The 25,419-nt window shown below is 46.1% G+C and overlaps 2 protein-coding genes across 2 annotated transcripts; both read left to right on the top strand.

Moving 5' to 3' along the window:
- The first annotated feature begins 2,972 nt into the window (after positions 1 to 2,972).
- LOC136480092 (uncharacterized) lies at positions 2,973 to 3,983 on the top strand. Its single transcript, XM_066477748.1, has one exon. The coding sequence runs from the start codon at positions 2,973 to 2,975 to the stop codon at positions 3,981 to 3,983; it is 1,011 nt and encodes a 336-aa protein (XP_066333845.1).
- Positions 3,984 to 12,777: 8,794 nt separating this feature from the next.
- LOC136482161 (uncharacterized) lies at positions 12,778 to 23,394 on the top strand. The gene is made up of 4 exons (XM_066479393.1): positions 12,778 to 12,963; positions 17,983 to 18,193; positions 18,404 to 23,222; positions 23,320 to 23,394. Exons 1-3 carry the CDS (start codon positions 12,778 to 12,780, stop codon positions 23,215 to 23,217), a joined length of 5,211 nt encoding a protein of 1,736 aa, XP_066335490.1. The 3' UTR covers positions 23,218 to 23,222; positions 23,320 to 23,394.
- The last annotated feature ends 2,025 nt before the right edge of the window (positions 23,395 to 25,419 follow it).

Below are 25,419 nucleotides of genomic sequence, written 5' to 3'. Positions count from 1 at the left end.
TCAAGTTGCTTAACAAATTTTGGAGAACGCGGGATGCCAATGCCGATGATGATGAATTCCAGACTTGGAATATTGTAGCACTCCACTTAGACTTAGACTTTGCTTAAAGGTCAAACTTCATAACTTGCTTCCAAACTATTATTTAACCTTGGTCAAAGCGGTATCACGATAAACCCTAAATTAGAGTTTTAGACCGATTGAGGCATTTTCTTGACATTTGCTCAACATGAACCTTTCTTGATTTTTGTTGTAGAGTTCAATTAGAGTTATTTGGGCAAGGTAGCAAGGTTTGGTCGACATACCATATTCCCATTCACCTAATGAAGCAATTCAAGAAAGGTTATAACTTATCATTTCATGTGACTTCTTGGCTTGAAACTTCATAAAACTTTTCCAATGGTCAAGATGGCCTGATACTAAGGTGATGCCCATAAAAGAGGCATGTTGAACACTACTCAAGCCTATATTTCAAAAGGGTCAACATGTAAGCAAGGTGTATTGCCAAAGTTCAAGTTGGGGCTCATTTTCATAGATTTGACCACAACACCTTCATCACCACTTCAAAAATTTTAGATTAGAGCTCTCAATCATCACTTGACATAACTTACTTGAGTCCATACTCACTGCTTAACTTGTGACTAATACCTAGGGTGTTACAAGTATGCCCACGGTAGTAGATGAATTGGTGGAGGTACGAATGAAGGGAACTAGATGGTGACACAGAACGCAGAGACAGTGATTTAGGCAGGTTCAAGCCATCAGCTAGATGTAATACCCTACGTCCTATGTCTTTGGTGGATTGTATTATGAGATGAGGTGAAAATGAGGGGGTCCATACCCGCCTTATATAGCTCAGGGGTAGGGTTATAGGTCTGTTGTATCTATCCTGATCGGTTACATGATATGTGTTTACAAGGAATACAACATCTAGCATATCCGATCAGATTCTCCTTCGTCATCAAGGATGCTTCATGCAGACTTGTGGTGCACACCGACCTGTGTTGTTCCCCGCGTGCCTTGATACTATAGGCTAGGCCTCCCTCAGCCCATGTATAGCCCTGTGGGTATTGGGGGTTATACCCTCACAACTAGTACCCGAGCGTCTATCTTCGAATTAGTTATCTTCAAATTAGGGCGTCCTGCCTAACAGTGCGATGGTGGGGTGGCATTCGGCAGCCGGTGAGGACTTCCCCTCTCCCCGCTCCGATGAATTAATTGTCTTCGAAGATTATTTCTTCCATGGATTTGGCGTTCCTATTCATCCTTTCCTTCACGGATTGATTGATTACTATGGCGTTAGTCTCTATAATCTCAGTCCGAATTCTATCCTTCATATCACAATCTTTATCAATTTCTATGAGTCATATTTGGGAATCCTTCCCCACTTTGACCTTTTTCGCCATTTCTTCTGCCTCAAAATCAGGGGGATCTAGATCTAAAGTGGTTGGCACTGCTTATTTGCAGCTGCGGGATGGGATGGCGAGTCAGTACATCACCAGCCCGCTTAACACGAATGTGAAGTACTAGGCCTATAGATGGTTCTACATCAGGTAGGTGGAGCCATATGTGCAGTTCGACATTGATCAGGTTCTAGTGAGCAACCCCAGGTGGTCCAAGAGGCCCAATTCCAATGGAATGGAGCAAGTGAGGGAGCTCCTGACTTTGATAAATCGCAAGAGGTTGGATGGAGTCATAGTGGCGACAAATTTCACCTTCTAGTGAATCCAGCCCTGTAAAGAGAGGGTGCATTCTGGATATGAATTCTGGGGGGAACCAACGGGACTCATGAGGTGCCCGAGGAGATCCACCGGAACAAAGTCAAGCGGCGCATCACAATATTCAACCTCGCAGTGCGCACTTCCATCAATGATCAGTAGAGGGCATTCAGTGTCGATAGCCTTCCCCGATGGTAAGAGTTTGCTTGTAACATATACTTGATCTTTGTCTTTATGTAATGTATTCATGTGCATTCTTGAAGATTCATGGGTAGGACCGAGCGGTGTACTTCTCGGCAGTATTGTTAGAGGACCGGCCGAGGGCTATAGATGCTCGACTGAGCAGTCCCCAGTGTCATTCTAGCTCAAGGACTGGTAAGGAGTAATCGGATGGCCCCGGTGATGGAGATGGAGATCCACGGACCGCCTATGCCCGTGAGAAACTTTGGGGGAAGCGACCAGCACAAGATGAGCCGTCCCTAAAGAGGAGGAAAATGTTGGGCTCCTCCCGCCATGAAGAGCGACCTATGAGCATTAGGAATGCCGCACAGCTCTGGAGGTGGTAGATGGTTTTGCCAGACTCATCTGACGATGATGAGAGGGCGGTTCTTCCTCCTCCAAGCACCAAGAGACCTCCACCAGCTGCGCCGGCTAGAGCAGAGATGCGGGAGAGACTCCAAGCATGGGAGGCCACGTCCACAGTCCTAAGGAGTGCTCTGATGACCCCAGCAGCGATAGCTAGGGCCACCGGTCAAGTCCCCAAGCCTGCCCAGGTGACCCCTGTTGGCGTAATCCTGCCAACACTGATGAAGAAGACACCGAGCAGGAGAGGAGCGAGTCAGCTGGGCGGGAAGGCGAGAATTCAAACTGAAGAACGCCAGAGTGGGAGCTGCGGTTGCGGTGACCGCGTCCACGACTAGGCGGTTTCTGCAGAGTGTGTTTTCCAAGTCTTGTATCCATGTGTAGCGGTTTGTTTAGCTAATGGGTGTGTGAGAGATGGCTAGTATATGTAGCTGGTAGTTCAAGGAGTCGAGTTATCACATTGTAAGCCGGTTAGGCGTATTGTACTTCGAATATATGTGAGTGAAAAAGGGCACTGTCACCCGGTAGACCACCGGGCAGTTTCCAAACCCAACATCTGTGTTCATCATGCTTTGATCTTTGATCTAGCCACCATACAGCGTGTAATCGTGATCCTAGACTTACATCTGGTATCAAAGCCTTGATTACTCGCGGAGACACTAGAGATCGGGAGCCATGTCGATTGTGACGGCAGGAGAGGGTGCGCGCGGCGGCGGGGAGGCGCGCCAAGTGTATCCGACCTTGACGCACACGAATTACACCAGCTGGTGTATTCGGGTTCAGGCGATCATGGAGGATCGGGAGGAGTGGGAGGTGATTGAGCCGGAGGCGGAGGTGTCGACGGCGCTGTCCGAGGTGGAGGCGACGAAGCGGACCATCAAGGACAGAAAGATCAAGGCGCATCTTCTTCAATGCATTCCTGATGATTTGCTTATGCAAGTCGCCAAGAAGAAGACAGAGAAGGAGGTGTGGGATTCTCTGAAAGCTCGCTTCGTTGGGGCGGATCGGGTGAAGGATGCGAGATTGCAGACGCTCAAGACGGAGTTCGATGCCATTCGGATGAAGAATGGAGAATCCCTGGATGAGATTGTGGGAAAACTGACGGCAATGTTAGTTAGATACAGCAGTCTTGGGGGATGCCTGGAGGATCGGGAGTTAGTCAAGAAACTGTTTGATATCGTGCCCGATCAGTACTTGACGGTCATGGTTGGTATTGAGCAATTCTATGATCTGAAGTCGTTGGCATTTGATGAAGCGGTAGGGCGTTTGAAGGCGTTCGAAGAACGTACGCAGCGGAGTAGCAGCGGCACGCGATTCAATAGTGGGCAGCTTTTGCTCACCCAAGCAGAGTGGGAAGCTAGACAGAAGAACATGGGAGGTGATTCTTCTGGGAAGGGGAAGAGAGCAGATGGTGGGAGCCGAGGGCGTGGTCATGGCCGCAGTGGTGGCGGTGGTGGTCGAGGTGCCGGTGGCGATGCCGGGAAGGATGGCGCAGGGAAGCATGACAAGAGTCACATAAAATGTTTCAAGTGCCATACCTATGGGCATTATGCAAATAGATGTCCAAACGAGAAGAAGAAGGAGGAGGCGCACTTTGCAAAGGCGGAGGAGAAGGAACACTCGGTGTTGCTTGCTGAAACGGCCATGCCGAGACAGCTTGAGCACCCGTCAACAAACCGACTTTAGAAGGTGTTTCTGAATGAGGTTGGAGCAGTGCCTGAACTCCACTTGTCTGAAGGAGGCAATCCAACAGGCAACTTGTGGTATTTGGATAATGGAGCAAGCAACCACATGACTAGTGATCTTCAGAAGTTCAGAGATCTAGATCGTGCTATCTCAGGCAAGGTACGGTTTGGTGATGACTCTACTGTCGAAATTCAGGGCAAAGGTACTATTGTGTTTCAGGGAAAACATGGGGATCAATGGGTACTTTCTGATGTTTACTATATTCCTAAATTAAAAAGCAACCTTGTCAGTCTTGGTCAGTTGACAGAGATAGGATATAAGGTTATGCTTGATGATGATGAATTAGAAGTGTTAGAAAAGCACTCTGATAGATTGATCATGAAAGTTCCCAGAACACTGAATAGGATGTATAAAATTGAATTGACAATAGTAGAACCAGATTGCTTGATGGCTAGCATTGATGATAAAGCATGGCTATGGCATGGGAGATTGGGACATGTTAACTTTAGATCTCTGAAACAATTGGTGGGGAAGGAAATGGCTACTGGAGTGCCTGCTATTAGTCACCCAGAGCAAGTGTGTAGTGATTGTTTGGCTGCAAAACAAACTAGAACACCATTTCCTAGAGCAACTCAGTGGCATGCTACAGAAAAGCTTAATTTGGTCCATGTTGATCTGTGTGGGCCAATAACACCAGCAACAGCAGGAGGCAATAAATATTTTATGCTGTTGGTAGATGATCACTCAAGATGGATGCATGTTTATATGCTAAAAAGCAAGGATCAAGCATTGTCAGCATTTGTCAAGTACAAGTCAGAGGTTGAAAATTACACTGACTGTAAAATTAAGACTCTCAGATCAGATAGGGGAGGTGAATTCCTTGCAGGTGAGTTTGCAGGTGTATGTGAACAGGCAGGAATCAATAGGCATTTTATAGCTCCTTATTCACCCCAGCAAAATGGGGTTGTTGAAAGAAGGAATAGAACTGTAATGGAGATGGCTAGGGCTCTGTTGAAAAGCATGAGCATACCAGGGAAGTACTAGGGAGAAGCTGTCAGGCATTCTGTTTTTCTCTTGAACAGATTGCCAACAAAGGTGTTGGGTAATACAACACCACATGAAGCTTGGACTGGGAGGAAGCCAAGTATGGGACACTTGAGGGTGTTTGGGTGCACAGGACATGTGAAACCAGCTGCACCTCATCCAAAGAAGCTTGATGACAGAAGCATGAAACTAGTTCACTTTGGAGTTGAAGATGGGAGCAAGGCATACAGAATGTATGACCCAAAGTCAAACAAGGTGGTTGTAAGCCGAGATGTAGTGTTTGAGGAAAACAGGAAGTGGGATTGGAGCACTGTTTCAGGGGGAGTTAGCTCAGCTGAGTTTTCTGTAGAGGGTGAAGCTGTGAGATATATTTATGTTGGTGGTGGTGATGATGAGGAACATACTTGGCAGGATGTGCCAATGGATAATGGTTCAGAAACTGTAGTTGGGGTTTCAGACAATGTGCCGGATTTACTACAGTGGCAAGCAGAAGAAAACAGTCAGCTGTCAGGCAGTCCGACTGGAACTTTTGTGGCTGATCCTTCAACACCCCAACATAGTGTATCTGTGGTTGATGTTCCTACACCATCATCAACCAATGAGAGTGGAGCCTTGAGGTTCAGAAACTTAGATGAGATCTATGACGATACCTCTGTCACTGAATTAATGGACTCTGATGTTGAAGCACTACTTGCAGAGGCAGATGAACCATCTTGCTACAAAGAAGCAGCTAGTCATCAGGAGTGGATGGAGGCAATGGATAGAGAAATGGAATCCATTGAGAAAAATAAGACCTGGGAACTGGTAAAGTTACCTGCAGGCAAGAGACCCATTGGTCTGAAATGGGTGTTTAAGGTGAAAAGAAACTCTGAAGGTGAGGTGGTGAAATACAAAGCCAGATTAGTTGCAAAGGGATATGTACAGAAGTATGGCATAGATTTTGAGGAGGTGTTTGCTCCTGTTGCCAGATTGGATACAGTGAGGTTGCTATTAGCATTTGCAGCTAACAATGGGTGGAAAATTCATCACTTGGATGTGAAATCTGCTTTCTTGCATGGAGAATTGGAGGAGGAAGTCTATGTGTCACAGCCTGAGGGCTATGAAGTGAAAGGTGGAGAACAACATGTGTTCAGATTGAGCAAAGCGCTTTACGGCCTTAGACAAGCTCCTAGAGCCTGGAATGTCAAACTTGACAAAAGTCTAAAAAAGTTGAATTTCAGGAGATGTCTCAGTGAGCAAGCAGTGTATACCAGAGGAGTTGGGAAGAATGCAGTCATCTTAGGAGTATATGTTGATGACCTGATAGTGACTGGAGGTAATCTAGATGAAATCAGCTTATTCAAGGAGCAAATGATGACTGAATTTGAGATGACAGACTTAGGTCTGTTAAGCTACTACCTTGGTATAGAGGTAGAGCAAAGGGGAGATTACATTACTGTTAAGCAAAGTGCATACGCTAAGAAAATATTGGAGCAGTTTGGAATGGGTGATTGCAATCCAACCAAAGTTCCAATGGAGCCAGGGTGTAAACTGAATACTGACAAGGAAGGGCAGAGAGTGGATGCAACAGATTATAGGAAGATGATTGGGTGTCTGAGATATCTATTGCACAGCAGGCCTGATTTGTCATATTCAGTTGGGTTGGCTAGCAGATTCATGGAAAAACCAACAGTGATGCATAGTAAAGCTGTTAAGCAGATCATGAGATACTTGAAGGGCACTATAGATCTTGGACTGGTCTACGTTCAGGGTGGGAGTGCAGACAAGATTGTGGGTTACACAGACAGTGATCATGGTGCTGACATAGTTGAAAGGAGGAGTACAGGTGGGATGGTGTTTTATCTGAATGAGAACCTCATAACCTGGTGCTCTCAGAAGCAAAAGACAATAGCACTATCTTCTTGTGAGTCAGAGTTCATGGCTGCCACATCAGCAGCAAAGCAAGCATTGTGGTTGAGGAATCTAACCAGTGAGATAACAAAAGAGAAGCCTAAAATAGTGACTCTCTATGTAGACAATAACTCGGCCATTGCACTCATGAAGAATCCAGTGTTTCATGGGAGGAGTAAACACATTGATCTGAAATATCATTTCATCAGGGAGTGCATTGAGAGGGGTCAGATCTTGGTGAAGAGAGTGGGAACTGAGGAACAGAAGGCCGATGTGCTAACCAAAGCAATGCCAGCAGTGAAGTTATCAGTCATGAGGCATTTGATCGGTGTTAGAGACCTCAGTGTCTGTCAGGCTTAAGGGGGAGAATGTTGGCGTAATCCTGCCAACACTGATGAAGAAGACATCGAGCAGGAGAGGAGCGAGTCAGCTGGGCGAGAAGGCGAGAATTCAAACTAAAGAACGCCAGAGCGGGAGCTGCGGTTGCGGTGACCGCGTCCACGACTAGGCAGTTTCTGCAGAGTGTGTTTTCCGAGTCTTGTATCCATGTGTAGCGGTTTGTTTAGCTAATGGGTGTGTGAGAGATGGCTAGTATATGTAGCTGGTAGTTCGAGGAGTCGAGTTATCACATTGTAAGCCGGTTAGGCGTATTGTACTTCGAATATCTGTGAGTGAAAAAGGGCATTGTCACCCGGTAGACCACCGGGCAGTTTCCAAACCCAACATCTATGTTCATCGTGCTTTGATCTTTGATCCAGCCACCATACAGCGTGTAATCGAGATCCTAGACTTACAACCCCGGCGGTAGGAGCCGAGGCCGCCGGCCGAAGAAATGCTGAACCACCAGTCGGCTCTGCTATTGGACAGGGCAGGTCCAGATGGGCGCGTCACTTCAGGACAGCTCAATGGGAGTCAGAGTTATAAGTTTTTCTTGCATTGCTTCGTTAGATTGATGTTGTTGTTTGACAAATCTGCTTCCTTGTCTTAGCGCGGAGATGACTGAAGAGTTGCGTCTGTCGGTTGCCGAGGACGGGCAGCGCGGAGCAGAAATAGCAGCTCCTAGCGCCGAACAGGGACAAGCAGGAGCGGACTTGGTTGTCCCCGATGTGGAGGAGCCACCGGCTGCAGGACCGACCTCTCCCGATGGTGGGGCACATGATGAGGGTGACCCTACGGATGCGTTCGGTGATGAAGAGGCATGGGCCATAGCAGGCGTGCCAGTTGGCTCTACTGGGGCATGAGCGGAGACTGCGAGGCCCATGTCGGGTAGCGCGACACAAGACCCTCCGATGGCCATAGAAGATGCGGTGCCCATGGTGTCTCCTCTGAGGATAGCTACTGTACAAGTTGAAGAAATACCACGAGAGCCTGTCCGACCTCCTCAACTCCTCCGCACAGTTATCCGGCATGGCGACGAATTCAAGATGCTAGATGAGGAGGAGGCGACCGCATAAGTGAAGAGGTTGAGGGCTGACCTCTCGGCGATGACGGGCTAGATTGAGGTAAGTCAATAGTAGTCTTGTTGCTGTATTCTTCTTTGGGTATGGTTTTTGACCTGTTGCTTCTGTAGAATGTGATGAAGATGTCTGAGCAGCGGCGATGGCAACTAGATTAGATGGCTCTGGTTCTTGCGGAGAACAAGGAGTTGCATTCATCGCTGAAGGACCTCGAGGAGAGGCTGACCTAGATGCGCTGTCAAGAGGAGAACCTAGAGCTAAAAGTCCTAGCGTTGGAGAAAGAGCACCAGCTGCTAGAGATAGAGAACCGGTCAGTAACTGAGCAGCTCAGTCATAGTGCCAACCAGCAGAGGGGTAAGACCTTCAGCGTTGTCCTATGGGTGTTCGGTGGCATGACTTGCTTATCCATCTTTTCTTATGCGGATTTGGGGATAGAGCTCGACCTTTCCCGCGAGGCCATCGCCCAACTCCAGAAGGAGAAGGAGGAGGCAGAGGAGAAGGCTGATATGGTCATGAAGGATCTTGAAGGAGAGGGTATCTTCTATGGAAACCATTCTCATAGTGCTAGGAACATGTTTAACATGTCATCGCCTTGTTGTAGAATATCGGTACAATGCCTAGGCATAGTTCAAGGTCTTTGAGGACCAGCTGAAGGCCCAGGATGATAAGCTGGAGGCATTGATAACGGGGATCAAACCCGTGCTTTACTATGTTAGCTTCGAGCCACCCGAGGGATCCACCCGGCTGCCCGGTGACCTGCCCCACCAACCGATCTTAGATCGGTGCTAGAGGGCTAGATAGACTTCAAGGAGTTCACACGCAACGCCACCCAAGGAGCCATCATCCATGCGCTCATGGTGCTACGGTCACATTATCCTTCAGTGAAACCTGAAGTGATAATGACCAGTTATGCCTGATGAATGAGTGCGGCGAAGATCACAAAGCTAGAGGACGAGGCGGAGGAAGTGGCGGTGAAGCTTGCTAGAGATGTCGACCTGATCAGCGAGGGATGAGACAAAGTCCAGTAGATTAGGAAAAAACTTATGTTGGAATGTTGTGTAAAGTTGTTTAGTAGCTTTTGTTGAACACTAAATATTATTTCATAGTTATGTTTATATTTAATCTAAACCATCTGGCCAGTTAGTTTATAGCTGAGTCACCAGCCCTGGCTAGCCCGTAGACCATAACGCGGAGCACGAAGATCGTGTACATGTAGGGAGAAGCAGGAGACAGGGTCGTCTTTAGGGAGCACGATCATAAACATGACTATTTGGGGGCGTGCCTTAGGCAAAAATCGTATGTCATCTTTAAGATGTTATACATGGAGAAAGATCACTTAGCTAATAAACATGGAGAAAACATCAGAGCAAAAACTTTATTTAATACTCAATTATGAAAGGTACATATCATATTATGGAACGTTTCAAGGATAGAAATGCCTAAGGAGGTAGATGTGCCAGGAGTTTGGGACGTCTACTTCATTCATGTCGCACAATTTGTAAGACCCTGGTCGGTTGACCGCCTTGATGATGAAGGGGCCTTCCTAGGGTGATGAGAGCTTGTGCATCCCATCCGTCTTCTCTTTCCTATGGAGGACTAAGTCTCCGACCATGAAGAATCTATCATTGACATTGCGGTTGTAGTATCTGCGCAAGCCATATAGGTACTTAGCCGTCCAAACACAGGTGACTAGGCGCTCTTCTTCTAGGTGATTGACATCATCAAGCTAGGCTCAGTCGGAGTTCTCCTTATCGTAGTGGTCCACCCTAGGTGCTCGGAAGGCGACATCGGCGGGTAAGATGGCTTCGGAGCTAAAAACCATGAAGTATGGGGAGACACCGGTGTTGCGACTGGGTTGGGTTCTTAGCCCCCAGACCATAGCCGGTAGTTCCTTGAGCCATTTTCTAGGGTGCTACTGCTCCTTCTCGTAGAGCCTCTTCTTCAATGCGTCTAGGATCATGCCGTTGGCACGTTCGACCTGGCCGTTAGCCCTAGGGTGAGCCACGGAGATGTACTTGACTGAGATGCATCTCTCGTCATAGAAATCCCAGAAGTCACTACCAGTGAATGTGGACCCCAAGTTGGTGATGATGCTGTTCGGTAGGCCGAACCTGTGTACGATGTTGTCGAGTAGCTTGGCTGCCTTCTTCGCTGTGGCCTAGACAAGGGGTTTGTATTCGATCAACTTGGAGAATTTGTCGATGTAGACATAGACCCAACGGAATCCTCCTAGTGCGGGCTTGAACAGTCCGATCATATCTAGTCCCCAGCATGCAAAGGGCCAAGACGTAGGAATCGTCTGTAGAGCCTGAGCCAGGACGTGGATTTGCTTAGCAAAAAACTGGCAATTCTCACACCGGTGAATGAGTGCTTCTACGTCGACGATGGCTGAAGGCCAATAGAAACCAGCTCAGAATTAGAAGGCCCATGTTACCAGACATATTTGCATCTATACAATATAAGTTGATCTATCATTCCTTTTTTTCTTTCTTGCCACAAACAAATTTGAGCTGTTGATTTCTGCTTATGATACAATCAAGGTAAAAAAGGTAGATCTAGCGTTTGTAATCTATTTTCTTCCTTGCCACAAACAAATCTTCGCTGTATAATTTAGATGCCAGCAGTTAAATCCAAGATACTGAATCGAACTAAGGGTCCATTTTACTTTGCGGTCTCCCAGGCAGGACAGTGGCCAGGCATCCATCTTGACGCCAGGCGCCCAAATAAAATCGGATGCCTTGGGACGACATTGGCGCCAAGCAGTCTTCCCTAGGATGCAAGCAAACACGTCGTAAATGCGGTTCAGCACATCTCCAAGGTTTCCTCGTCTGTTTTAGAATGTGTTTTTCTAATGGTAGAGATTCTTTCATGCAATTTTCCGCAAGTGGGGGAATGCTTTTGTATTGTAATTTGAATATTTCCTACAAGCGAAAAAATAGCAAAAACAAAATCAGTGGCAAAAAAAAACTCCCCAAGAAAAAAGACATTGGCCACTTTTTTTTAGTAAAATAATACTTGTGAACTGTGTAAATTAGATTGAAGTACGTATAAAACACTTTGGAAGTTGAGAAAATTCTGATGAAGGAACTTGCCGTTGGCCATTGAAAGGAAAACAGTGAGGAGGACTACGAAAGGCTGATGCTTCGGTGCAAATTGAAATATTTCTTTTTGAACAAAAATTCACAATACCTTGCCAAATTCTATTGCAAAAGGAATTTTTTTTACATGCAACAGATCTGAAGAAAAAACTCTCGCCCAGTGAATGGTGCATGGCACCTCGCTCTGGCTGTATACCAAGCTTCTACCTCGCCTTTGATTTTGTTACTGAGGGAGATGGAGGATAGTTCCTTGTGTTGAAATACCCTTGAATTTCAATTCTACGATTGCCAACATAGACCACCAACCATGACGTTGTTGGTGCTTTTCCAATTCTCTAGAAAAAAGCTGAGTGTATGAAGTGAGGAGGCCACGAGCATCTAGACGCGCTTAGAATATCGTCGACATGTAGCTAGAAGATGATGCGCTATCTCAGGCTCACTTTGCCAGAGGGCAGAAAACGTGGCAAACTGAAATGTTGGTGATATGTAGGCTTAAGTGGTAGTAATTGTTATTGTTCAAGGCCCGCCAATTGGTCTAATGCACAATGTCACAATCCAAAGTAAAAAAAAAACCTCTTTAGGCATACTTGTGTGTGGTACTATGGTGTGGCCGTGTTCTTGTTTGATTTAGTGATCCTTTTATTTTTAGAAAAAAAACAACCTCTTTGTAATTTCTATTATCATATAGTACAAGTAACTCGTCTCATGGTGTATATGTATGATCATGTCGACGTCTTCCAACTCTCTAGTGATACCGAGATCAACGTTCATGAGCAATTTCCTCGAATATGTTTCCATCAAAAAGAAAAAAAAAACGTTGAACATTTATGTTTTTCGAACTTGGAAAACTCAAGCACAAATTTTAAGCTCAAAATAACTTTTCTCTATATGTTTGGCTCTACCAAACTAGTACTCCTACATGCGTGCTACGTTCTTTGAGGGAAAAAAATACGGGTATATGTGTGCCGCTCAGTGGAATCTGCACGCGTAACACTTGCATAGTCCGATGACAAGTGGTCCCGCGCGACTAACCCGCTCTCAATCACTCTGGCTGCACTACCCCACCGTGCAGGCGCCACCCCGGGCCATGGTGCCAATCCGGCAGCCTGTTGGCCTTCCAATGCAAGTTCCAAGGCCAGCAGCTCAATTAAGTCCTCGCCCACTACCCTGCCCCGGCGCCTCCGCTTCCCAACCAAGGCCTCCCTCTTCGTCTTCTCCCACCCAGTTCGATCATCACTCATCAGCAGCTAGCAGTGATCTTACGTGAACGAGCGCTCGCCATTTGCGGCGAGCCGGCCGGCGACCATGTTGTCGTCCTCGGTGGTGCCGCCGGTGTCGCCACGGGAGCACGTGGAGAGGATCCGGCGTCAGCGCTACTTCATCGGGCGTGAGGAGCGGAATCCGCTGGCGGAGGACATGCACCAGGCGGTCAACTACCTCAGCCAGGAGCTCTACAGCAAGGATGTCCATTTCCTCATGGAGCTCATCCAGGTATCTTGCTATTCGTAAATCCACCTGCGCCCTGCGGTATATATATCCCGGTCCATTCCGATCTGTACATACTCAGACCGGACCGCTCCATGCATGGTTCCTTGTTGAGCAATGTGCCATTCTTTTGTGTAGCCAAAATGCAATAAGTCCTCTACTCACTCGATCTCACTCAATTCTCAATCACAAATGATGAACAAGCACTCAAGAACACTATGGTATTGGCGCTACAAAGGGGCCACATGTGGTTCTTGCTCGAGTGACCTGAATTTCTTTGGTGCAACAACAGACAGATTAGAGTCCAACCAATTTTCCAGTTTTTTCTGTTTCTTGTTGCAAAACGATGTCTTAAATTATGCTAATTTGCATTTATTCACCAGAAGATAGACATGGTAACGAGACTGTCCATTGCATTCCGGTGTGGCTTCTGGATTGTCAATATTCTGTTAACAATTTCAGGTCAAACAGTTACACCCTCTAGTGTGAAAGAAAATATATAGGGAATACTACGATGGTACTTATTTCTTTTTCAATTCCACAAATTAAGGTTTAACAAACAACGGTGAAATATTTTTATATCATGTGGCTACGGCCTTGTTCGCTTCGCTGAAAAACCAGGCTGAAAAGTACTCTTCGCTAATTTGTTGTGAGAGGAAAATACTGCTCATTTGCTAAAAAAGTACGGCTGATAAGCCAAGCAAACAGGGCCGTAGGATAGATGGATTAGCGGAGAGACCCCGGATAGCCGCCCTTCCTCGGGGTCCATCTTAGGATTTTCTTCTTACTTGACTATAACTGATACATGATGGTCCTTTTTATAGAGACAACGTATTTGACCCCTAAGTAATATCCTAACCGAATCAATCTATCTTATCCACTACTACAGAATATTTATCCTGTGTCGGGCATTTTGGGTTTCCCGCGGCGGGCAAACCGGTCCGCCGCCGCCGAAAGGCCACGGTAAATCGTGGCTTCCCGCGGCGGACAACTTTGCCCGCCGCGGTTAATCGTTCAAGAAAAACAAAAAGAAAAGAAAAAAAGCCCACACGGGCTTGGATCCGGGCCGCACTGAACCTAGATCCCGCCGCCGCCGTCGATCCACCGCCGTCGATTGGATCCGCCGCAGCTCCAACCCGCCGCACCGCCGGAGGGAGAGGAAGGGCCGGGGTGGGCGCCACGCCCACCGGATCTGCGCCGCCGTCGATTGGGTGGGAGGGAGACGACGCCCCTCCGTGGATCCGTGCCGTCGCGGCGGGTTGGGGCCGCCCCTCCGTGGATCCGTGCCGTCGCGGCGGGTTGGCGCCGCCCCGCCGTGGATCCGCGCCGGACGGGCCACGCCGCTGCTCGCCACCGTGCGCGGAGGAGCACCCGTCGCCGCTGCTCGCCACCGTCGTCGGGGATCTGCAAGGGTGCGAGTGTGAGAGGGACAAGATCCACCATTGATCTGAGAGAGAAGAAAGAGGGCTCCACACCTTGCGCCGGATCCGCCGCCGCCGCCGAGGCCTCCATGCCGGCGTCGGGGCCTCCACGCCGGCCGGAGGAGGGAGAGGAAGGGGCGCCATCGGGGCCTCCACCGCCGGCCGAAGGAGGGAGAGGAAGGGGCGCCGTCGGGGCCTCCACCGCCGCCGTCGGGGCGGCCTGACCTGGAGCGCGTGGGGAGGAAGAGAGGCCGACTTGCGCCTAAGTATACCTATATATACGTGTAGACGAATATCGGGCCAGCTTGGGCCTGATGGGCCTAGGCCTTTTCCGTGGCGGGCTTTTAACGTTGTCCGCCACGGTAAATTGATTTACCGTGGCGGACACCTTACGATGTCCGCCACGGTAAATGGGGTATTTACCGTGGCGGACATATTAAGATGCCCGCCACGGTAAATCGATTTACCATGGTGGGCAAAAGTGCCCGCTGCGTTAAATAAAAAATGCCCGCCATGGTAAATCGTGGGATTTACCGCAGCGGGCAAAAATAGGTGCCCGCCACAGAGTGCAAAAGTGCAACGCTGCGCATATTCGTTTGTGTAGTAGTGATCCCTTTCCTAACTTATCTCTTTCCTAACTAATCCTAATCAATCTAATCTAATATGATCTATTACTGCTCACGCGGTATTTGACCCCTACAGTACCGCATGGGCCCCTGGGCCGGCTCCACTTGCCATAATGAAACGAAAGCGGGATTTCAAAAATGAAATTCCGACTCTCTTGCCCCTCTGTGATAGTCCCAGGATACCTCAGTTATCACGGGCATCCATTTTTCAGATGATTACAGAGTCATACAACACATCAGAGTACAAAATTAAGCCTATTACATTAATCTAGTTACAAGCCCTTTGGACTAAAATCAAACAAAACACCGGAAATCTAATCGTAGTAGCGAAGCTTGACGAGTCTTCAATCCACTGGCGTCCTTGAGAGTAGATCCGCAACCCAACTACCATTCACAACACCACTGAGAGGCAAGAAATCTGCACACCATCAGATATGTGCAGGCCATGGTCAACACCGAATGAGCTTTGGTGGAAAATAGAAAATAAAGGGATCTGGTGATCCTAATAGTTTGGCTGTAGTTTACATCCTTAGCGCATGCAGAAAAGCATCAAAAATAGTTATATCTTCTCAAGTCCCAAACCACACTCTCATTCTCACCATCCCCTCATCATCATCACAAGTCACCACTCATCATCCCTCACAACACCCTCAGTCTCTTAGTCTAGTCGACAAGGCAGCCTCAAGCCGGACCTTTTCTTCAGGGGGAGAGAAGCAAAGCACAAGAGAAGCTAGTAAGCTGAACCCTACACATAGGTAAGTGATCATATCCGAGACCGCGGCTATGCGTATAGATTATTAACCTCTGCAGAGAGTACACTGTTACCCCACATGAACACCGCCGGTGAATCACCATCAGCGATGAACACCGCCACCGCATACTAGGCCGACTAACACCAGCCCTGTCCACTAGCCCGAACGAAGATATATAGACGCCACTATATAAGTTGGGGTTGTGTCGTCAAGGTAGCATGGAGTAACCCCCGCCCTCCTAACACTAATTGCACAGGGCCACAGACCGCAAGCCTACTCACTCCCACAGAGACTGGTGGTCGCCTACACTACTAGGGCAACGGGCCGTACCCACTTAGGCATGTGGTGTGTACGAAAGTATCCTGTGATTTATGGTTGCAACTTACGTCAGTCCTTAGGTTGGCCAGAGCAAGCACCTTCCACCAAACCGTGTGCCCTCAGAGCACTAGACTCACCCCACAAAGGTGATCTATCCATCCACAAACTCCTCATCCCAATGTCCCTCGGAGACGCGCCGTCCCTCTGGGATTCTGTGTTCCCGCCACAGGAACTACCCTTGGTGCACTCCGTACGCCACGGCAACCTCTCACTCTAGCCAGTATCTCCAAGAATCAGTTCGAGGGCAAGGAATATCTCCAGAACTCCTCACATCAGGATTCACCGCTCCCGTCGCGTATCAAACCATACCACATGGGGATGCCTCGTGGCTAAACCCCATCCACCATCCACATCACCCAAACATCCATCACACATCACATAGCAAGGAATTTATGTAATTATGATGGAATAAATGCAAGCAAGCAGGCAAGCATATTATAAGTGCGAGCGCGAAGCTGGGTAATTAGGGTTAAGTGGTTTCAAGCAAGGCAAACAAGGCTTAGGCAATAGCATGCATCACATAATCTAGCAAAGGAATAAATATAAAGCGCTAGCAGTTCTACTTGCATTGCCTAATAGGATTCTCTAAGAAAAAGGTGCTGCCATGACACCTGCGGTGTAGAGGAAGTAGTCGTATGCATCTTTGGAAGTCGTCGTCGTTGATCAGCGGGAGTCTCCTTCTCTATTCGAGCTCAAACCGTAGCTACGAACAAAAAGCTGAGAACAACCACCAATAAGAAGCAATAAAACCACAACAAAACCTAACTCATCTAGACTCAAGAATAGCACTAGGAGGTAGGGCAGGTTGGCGGCGGACAGGAGGGAGTTGATGAGGGTGAGGCCTCGGCTTGGGCTTTATAGCCCGGCAGCTAGGGTTCCAGGTGAAGGCGCCGCTGTCCATGCCGCTTGATGGGACGGCCGGTGCACGTGGCTGCCATCCGGAGGTGCGGGCAGGTGGGCGAGCCGGGAACCTTCGAGAAGGGCTAGGGGTTCGGACGCTCCGCAATTTGCGGCGCGGGTCGCGGCTCGGCGGGCCCGGGTGGTGTGCCTGGCTTCCACGGCGGCAGACGGAGAGCAGTGGCGCGTGCGGAAGGAAACAGGGGAGCGTCGTTGGTACGGAGAAAGGAGAAGACGGCGTGGGAACGGGAAAAGTGACGGAGAGGAAACGGAGAGGGCAGCTGCTGCGGCTGACGCACGGGTCCCACGGGAGCATGCACGTGAGAGATAGGGAGGGGAGCTAGGCTGCTGTTGCCGACTGGTGCTGGAGTTGGGCCGATGGGGCGCGAGCTGGGCCTGTTGGCCACTTGGGCTGAGCGGGAGCTGAGGAAAGGAGTGGGCCAGATAGGGCCTGAGTTAGGAGACTAAGAATAAATGATTTTCCTATTTATAGGGATTGAGATTACCTCCAAGCACAACTAAGACAAGAACCAAATCACACATGCATCTATACTACATGATGCCCAAGATTATTGTAAATTTAGTTGAATAAGGTGGGAGAGATTAGGATTAGTAAGGAAAAAGGTTGACTTAAGTTGACTACACATTACATGCAACACACATTCACCGAATTTTTTTTTGAAAGTTGGGATTTTTATTACACGGAAACATGGGATGTTACACATAACATGTGAAGCCATAATGCAGGACTGAGCCTTATAGAATCTAGAAAAAAGATGCCAAATGTTCTTTCAATTTTACTAATTTTTATTGTTAGCGTTTCAGTTTCTAATGTTTTTGCCCAGAAGTAAGTGTGATATGTGACATTTCATTGTACATTACTAGTTAGTAACTTCACAAAACCTGTTTACCATTTTTACTATAATACCTTTTCATATGGTGTGACATCAGAATGCTGAGGACAATGATTATCCTTCTGGGGTGTTACCAGCTTTGGAGTTTGTAATCACATCGAAGGATATCACCTGTAGTGGAGCAACTGCAACCCTCTTGGTATTCAATAATGAGAATGGTTTTACTCCAGCAAACATTGAATCCATTTCTAGAATTGGCAAATCGACCAAAAAGTCTAACAGAGGCAGTGGTTATATTGGGGAAAAAGGTACATCCTTATGACTATCACCTAAAAGTCTACAACTTAGAATCTGTATCATTCAATTTATTGGTTGACAATAACATTTTTTTTAGGGTCGACAATAATATTTTACAATGCTGCTTTTATTTTTAGTCATGCTCTTCTCTACTTAATATAATAGAAACTTCAGGAAATCTACTTTGTTAGTTTTATGAAATTTGGTTCTTTTTCATGCAGGTATTGGTTTCAAAAGTGTGTTTCTGGTATCCAAGAATCCCCATATATTTAGCAATGGGTATCAAATTAAATTTAGTGAAGATCCTTCAGTAGACTGTGGTATTGGCTATATTGTTCCTGAATGGGTTGAAGATTGTCCAAGTATTGCAGACATAATGAACATATATGGCTGTCTGAAAAGCCTCCCAACCACAACTATTATATTACCTCTGAAAAGTGATAAAATAGATGCTGTGAAAAAGGAGCTCTCCGGCACTCACCCTGAAGTACTATTATTCCTTTCCAAGATTAGACAAATTTCCGTGAGGGAGATTAATGATAACCTGAATGTTACTAGTCTTAGTCAAATTTCTATATCAAGTGAAGCTGATGCTTTAACTAGGAAGCAAATTGGTGCAGAGTCATATACTCTTCACTTATCAGCTTTGGAGAACAAGACAGGTGAGCGTCAATGCAGCTACTACATCTGGAAGCAGCATTTTCCCGTGAAACCAGAATGCTGTGTACAAAAGAGAGAAGGAATTGATCAGTGGGTTGTCATGCTAGCATTCCCCCATGGTCAGAGATTGAGCCAGGCGATGGGATCACCTGGTGTTTATGCATTCTTGCCAACAGAAATGGCAACAAACTTTCCTTTCATTATCCAGGCTGATTTCTTGCTGTCATCATCTAGAGAATCAATCCTGCTTGACAGCCAGTGGAACCAAGGGATACTAGAATGTGTATCTTCTGCTTTTGTAAATGCTTTCCTGGTATTACTGAAGTCAATAGAAAGTGCTCCAGCATTTGCTCTTCCACCTATTTTCAAATTTCTGCCACTTAATCACTCTTCCATAGTGCTGATGGATTCTGTCCGGCTATCTATAAGAAATAAGCTGATCGGTGTGGATATAATTCCGTGTGAGACCTGTTCTTCACTAAAAGTATTCCGTAAGCCTACAGAGGTTTTCCGGATAGAGTCTGCATTCTGGAGCATCATAAACAGGGCAGTGAAGATGGGAGTTGATGTTCCCAACATTTCATCGCATGGCACTCATATTCTGAATTCCTACTTTGACAGCAAAGTATATGATGATGAGTTGGGATTTCTTGGTATTGGTTATGTTGATTCTGAGTGGTACGGAAAGTGTATTCAGGGTTCAGATCTTGTGGCACTGCTGCCTGAAGACATTTATTTTGATCTTCTCACTTTTGTTGCTCAGAACTGGAAGGCTAAGAAGATGGAGAAAATACCACTTGTGAAGTGTGTCGGCAGAGGTGGTCTACAAACTTACATGAGTGTGTATGAAGCCACAATGGGCGATGAGAGACTATGCATTCTATCTGATGAGGAATGTGTACCATTGATCATTAACTGGAATAATGAATTCTCAACAGCGTCTCGGACACTCTTTATGCCACTGTCTACTCAGAAAGCACTGGGTCTGTTTCCGAAGAAAACAACTGTAATGGAATGGCTTGAGAAGTATGTAGGAGTGAAGAGTCTGACCCTACATGAGTATGCTCTCGTTGTTGTTAAAGCTTTGCATGAGAAAAACATGGTTCTTTCTTTTACTCGATTCATATATCACTTGCATTCAGAGAATTTAATGCCAGAATGGAATGTAAAGCATATATGCAATTTAATGCCCATAGTTGACAATTGTGGTTGTGTCGTTGCTGCAAGAAGCACGGTTCTTGTTCCATCTAAAGGAAGTAAGTGGGCTGCATTGTTGGGCGAAAATCCATGGAAGGCACAAAACTATGTAGAACTTGGAGATGATTACATCTATGCTAGAAATTCCTCTGGGGAGCATACATGTGATGATCAGTTTTTATCATTTATTAGGACATTTATACATGGCACTGATGTGCCTTTTCTGCTTCCCCCTGATGCTGGTTTTCCTGTTGCGTCATCTTCATTAACTACAGAGAAAGCACTTCTCCTTCTTGAATGGATTGAGAATTTAAGGACAAGGGGTATATGTATACCTAAAAAATTCTTAAGTTGCATCAAGTATGGGAATTGGCTCAAGACATCTGTTGGCTACCGTTCACCAGCAGATTCGTTCTGTTCAAATGCAGAATGGGGTTGCTTGTTTCAGGATAGAGTTGCCTTTGCTGATGTGCCAATGATTGATCAAGAATATTACCTGGGCAATATTATTGATTTCAAGGAAGTATTGGGAACACTAGGTGTGAGGTTTGAATTTGCTGAAGTGATGTCATACATAGGCAATCATTGTTTCATGTCAATGGTAACAGGTACTCCAACGGGTGACATGGTGTTATCACTGCTCCGTTTCATCAGATTCCTTGAACAGGAACACATACAGTCTGATCATCTCATTGAGACCGTCAGAGGCGGCAATTGGCTGAAGACTTGCTCTGGGTACAGATCCCCAGTCGGATCAGTTCTTTTCAGTTCTGAATGGACAGTACCATCTGAAATAAGCAGTTTACCTTTTGTTGACATCGATTTCTATGGCCCTGAAATCAGTGATTACAAGTCAGAGCTTGAGAAACTAGGAGTTCATGTCACATTAAAAAAGAATTACAATATCATTGTTGATAACTTCAAGATTCCAACAGGTCCAGTTACTTCTGGTGCTGCTACGCTATTATTGAAATGTATCAGATATGCCGACTCATGCAGGAACCTGGTGAAGGTACTAAAGAATCGACAATGGTTGAAGACTAATGCTGGATTTAGAGCTCCTCGGGAAACATTTATCCTCGATCCAGAGTGGAAATGCCTTGTAAAATTTGCTGATGCAGTTCCACTACTCGATTTGTCGTTCTATTCTAATGAGATCCTAACCTACCGGGACGAACTGATGAAGATAGGTGTCGTACTTAGTTTGGAGCAGGCAAGCAATTCCATAACCAATTATCTGAAGCAACTCTTGTCAACATCTTCCCTTACAAAGGAAATTAGACTTGCTCTGCTCTCATGCTACAAGGATCTGAGGGATGAGCACAAAACATTCCCTGCAGATATTCTCAAATTTATGCAAAAACAGAAGTGGCTGAATACTACACAAGGTTTCAGGACTCCAGACAAATGTGTGCTCTTTGATTCTTCATGGGAACCATTGATGGCAGTTGCAAGACTACCGTTCATTGATGACAGTGACTCGAGCAATGGCATGGGGAAGGAAATATACAGCTATAAAAAGGAGCTCAAGGCCTTGGGTGTTATTGTAGGTTTTAACCAGGGAGCAGACTTCATCTTATCATGCCTATCTACGGCAGAGAAACCTCAAATGCACATGCCCAATGTTGTTAACCGTTATACTGGGATGATTGTCAGTGACTCTGGGATCACCAGTGAGAGCACCGAACAGAATGTAGTACCCTTGTGTGTTGCTGACTGCCCACCTTTACTTGTGAGCTCAACTCTTGAATCTTTGTTGAAATGCATGCAGACATGCACCGATCCCAGAAACTTTGCAGCACAAATTAGAAACATGCAAATGAAAACAACTCTTGGATACAGGTATGCAGATCAATGTATCCTTTATGACTTGGCATGGTCTTCATATCTCCGCAGGGAAGATGGTCCTTTCATCGATGAAGCATTCTATGGCTCTGAAATATTGTCATACAAGACTGAGCTCAGACTGATCGGAGTTGTTGTGGACATTGGCTATGGATGCACTCTGTTGGAACAGGACTTGAAGCACTTTTTGAGAGTGGATACCATAACCAGGATCTACAAATACTTTGCAGCATTTAAATGGGATCCTAGAAATAAAGGTCAAAGCTGGATTTGGATACCCAATGGAAGCAGCAGTGGCCACTGGGTGCGCCCTGCAGATTGTGTTCTTCATGACAGGAACGGCCTGTTTAGTACGCGCTTCTCAGTCTTGGACAAGTACTATGAAAAGGATTTGCTTGGATTCTTCTCCTCCACTCTTGGTGTCAGGCACAACCCAAGAGTTTTAGATCACTGCATTCTGTGGCGCTCTTGGGAGTGCACATGTTCTGAGCTCACACCAGCTAGATGTTCATTTTTCTGGGAATTCATTGGAAACCGTTGGAATGCGACAACAGCAAAGCTCCTTTCTGGGTCTGTCACAAGAGTCCCTGTTCTATCCTGTGGCAAGATCATCCTGCGGGAGGTGGAAGATGTCTTTGTTCCAGATGATCTCCTCCTGAAGCATTTGTTTGATCAGTTTTCTTCAGAGCCACTATTTGTTTGGTATCCATCTGGGCTATCATTCACTGCTCGAGCTAAGATGGACACTATCTACCAGAGCCTCGGTGTTCGAGCAATCTCCAAGTCTGTCACAAAAGTTGAATCCTGTGATTTGAACATGCATCACTACCAGGTAGTTGAGGCAAGAGATGCTTTTGTATCACCAGGCTTGCTCAGAATAATCCTAGCTTTCCTTACCAACCCCGTTCTTGAGAACGGTGCTGACAAGAGGCACCAAATGGCTTCTTACCTACTGGGCATGAAGATCTTTGATATGACCGAACCAATTAGTGTGAGCTACAACGTAAAGACATCATTGGGAAGAACTGTGACAGTTAAAGGACGGAGGATATTCAGGTGGGAGAGGGAGAACCGCAAGTTGTACATGCAGAGGTCTGATGGGCCACAAGGAAGGATAACTAGGATGGAGATGGCGACAAGCTTTGGCGAGGAGATCTCTCAAGGGCTGCTGTATGAAAGAGTTGATCTGATTCCGACTCTCACCGATCTTCTCAAGGTTGGATTCTTGGTTGATTTTGACGAGGATGAGGTTGAGTTCCTGCTCAGGACCAAGAATCTCCAGCTTTTTTCAGAGGATGAAGATTTTATCATGGGTTCATTCTCTTCTCACTGACTCAGGTTCTGATCTCAACTTAACATTAAGAAATTGGCACTGTTTTTTCTCGAATGTAGGTCATCGTTTCTTACCTGTGTAAAATACTCTTGTTACTTGTAGGACGATCAAGGTTGCTGAACTCAACATTTTTTAGTGGTGTTGAACATCCTACATGTGTGAAAGGTCTGATCTAGGTGGGGTCCATATGATCTATATACTATGGACTACTGACAAATAACCTTCATGTAATATTCAGGTACTTTTACCATTTTGTTCTGGTCTACATTATTCTTTAGGTTTTATTTTTTTTTTCTATTCAATAGAGGAATCCCTATTTTACAGCAACGAAATACTTCATGCATGCTTTGAATATGGCTACTGATTTCTTTGCTACTATCTGCATGTTATTTATTTTAACTTTCTGTGTGAATGTTAGTAGTGATATATCCTTACTTTCTGTTTGTAAACGATGATTACCGTGCTTGATGGATTCTGACATATATTCGATGTTACTTTTTTGCTCCTATTTGCAGCTGCTGTTCCAATGGTTGGCTTGTTGATCCCAAGCACAAGTAACGGCAATCTCTGTGGCTTCGAAATCTTAGCCTTTTTCATCTCAAACGCTAGCTTATTTGCTGGTTCACATTTGGATACGAATTATGAAATCACGGGATCGCATCTGTTCTTGGTAGTCTGTCAGTCTTTTGTCGGTACTTTACAACCTGTGATATATCGTTGATATGTTTTTTTTTTCTGATTATATAATTAATTAACGTGGCTAGATGCCGAAACCACTATTCATGGCAATACGAGCAAAAGATGGGTGTATTTCCTTTAGGGACAAAAATGTGTGCAAATAATGGTTTGGTACATTGTTTACATATCTTGTCAACTGCACCATTTCTTGTACACTTTTCATAACAGATCTGAACACACTTTTTTTTTTTGCCTTATGAACTTGATGATATATATTTTAGTAAAATATGAATATAGCCAAAGAAAAACGTAAATCGAAACTACCACACAAAATATTTTTTAGAGACAGGTCAAAATCAATTTATTTGGTTGGTTTTTAAAAAGCGTTGCGATGTTATAGTCTCCCTAGAGCAATTAATATGAGGTATTTGAAAAAATTAGTTTCCAAGTATTTGGCAAGAAGCACTACGTCAGATTTGCACATCACTACCGGCATCATCACTGATGTATTTGTGAGAACCGGCAGTGATGTACCTTCAGTGCCGGTTGATGCCAGTTGTTCGTAGATTGGTTGAGCATGACGAGCAAATAGTTTGCCATCAAATCTTTGCTCCCGCCAGTAGCGCATACAATGATCTTATACAGCATCAACCACTGCTCGGGGTTGGTCTTGCCGTCGTATGTGTCCACCCTGAACATCTTGAAGCTCGCTGGCCATCGGACGGCTCGTAATCTCGCCGTGAAAGTACGTAGCCTGGTGGTGTTGGCGACGGGTGGTGCTCGGGGGCTCCAGGAACCTCGTGCTCAGCACCATACTGCTACTAGTGTTGGATCTTCGCGTCATGATGCATGGATCTGCTGTGCTTGATGTGGTCGTGGGCGTCGATGTTGGCGTTAATGTGCTCGCGGGCATCGTACGGTAGAGGTTGATTGACCTGCTAATTGGCATTACGGTGGCCGCCTCGACCGCCTGGGGGACGAGGGGGGCGCCCATCCGGATTTGGGTGCGCTTTGTAGTTGCCTTGAGACCCTCTATAGAGATAGGGGCCACCCACTTGATAGTGAGGGCGCTCGGAACCCTGGTGCTGACTCCCCCTATCGTGGCAGGAGCTACGGGAGCAATGGCTGTGAGCCGATGTGGTCGAGTAAGTTGGGGCGGGGTGCCGGATCTCGTTGACATGGTGAAAGTGCATCTAGCCCTTTAGTGAGTTTTGGATGATTGAATGACAACACGATTAAAGGTCTAACATGTTTGCTAAGTGTTAGACAGGAAATTGATTATCTCACAGATACTTGATGAAATTGTATAAAGCCAAAAATGATGTATTGTTGTATAAACAATCTAGTTCAAGCATAAGACAACAATGCAAATGGAATTCATGCAAAGGCTTATTTATTGTGGGATTTCAATGATCTATGTGAAAGCAAGCACGATAAAAGTTAATTAATGAGACATGAGGGATTGCATATGGAATGGTCCCATATTTGAAGCTTGCTAAATTGAAAAGAAAAAGACAACAATAC

The sequence above is a fragment of the Miscanthus floridulus genome, chromosome 9 (genome assembly GCF_019320115.1).
Source record: "Miscanthus floridulus cultivar M001 chromosome 9, ASM1932011v1, whole genome shotgun sequence".
In the NCBI taxonomy this organism is placed as follows: Eukaryota; Viridiplantae; Streptophyta; class Magnoliopsida; order Poales; family Poaceae; genus Miscanthus; species Miscanthus floridulus.
This window is presented reverse-complemented; position numbering and strand designations above follow the sequence as displayed.

What these genes read in the sequence shown, in the direction of transcription:
- LOC136480092 (XM_066477748.1), top strand. Translation starts at nt 2,973, where the DNA reads ATGTCGATTGTGACGGCAGGAGAGGGTGCGCGCGGCGGCGGGGAGGCG.
- LOC136482161 (XM_066479393.1), top strand. Translation starts at nt 12,778, where the DNA reads ATGTTGTCGTCCTCGGTGGTGCCGCCGGTGTCGCCACGGGAGCACGTG. An exon ending in TCCTCATGGAGCTCATCCAG is followed by an intron (nt 12,964 to 17,982) that starts GTATCTTGCTAT and finishes GTGTGACATCAG; the next exon opens with AATGCTGAGGACAATGATTA. An exon ending in TGGTTATATTGGGGAAAAAG is followed by an intron (nt 18,194 to 18,403) that starts GTACATCCTTAT and finishes TTTTTCATGCAG; the next exon opens with GTATTGGTTTCAAAAGTGTG.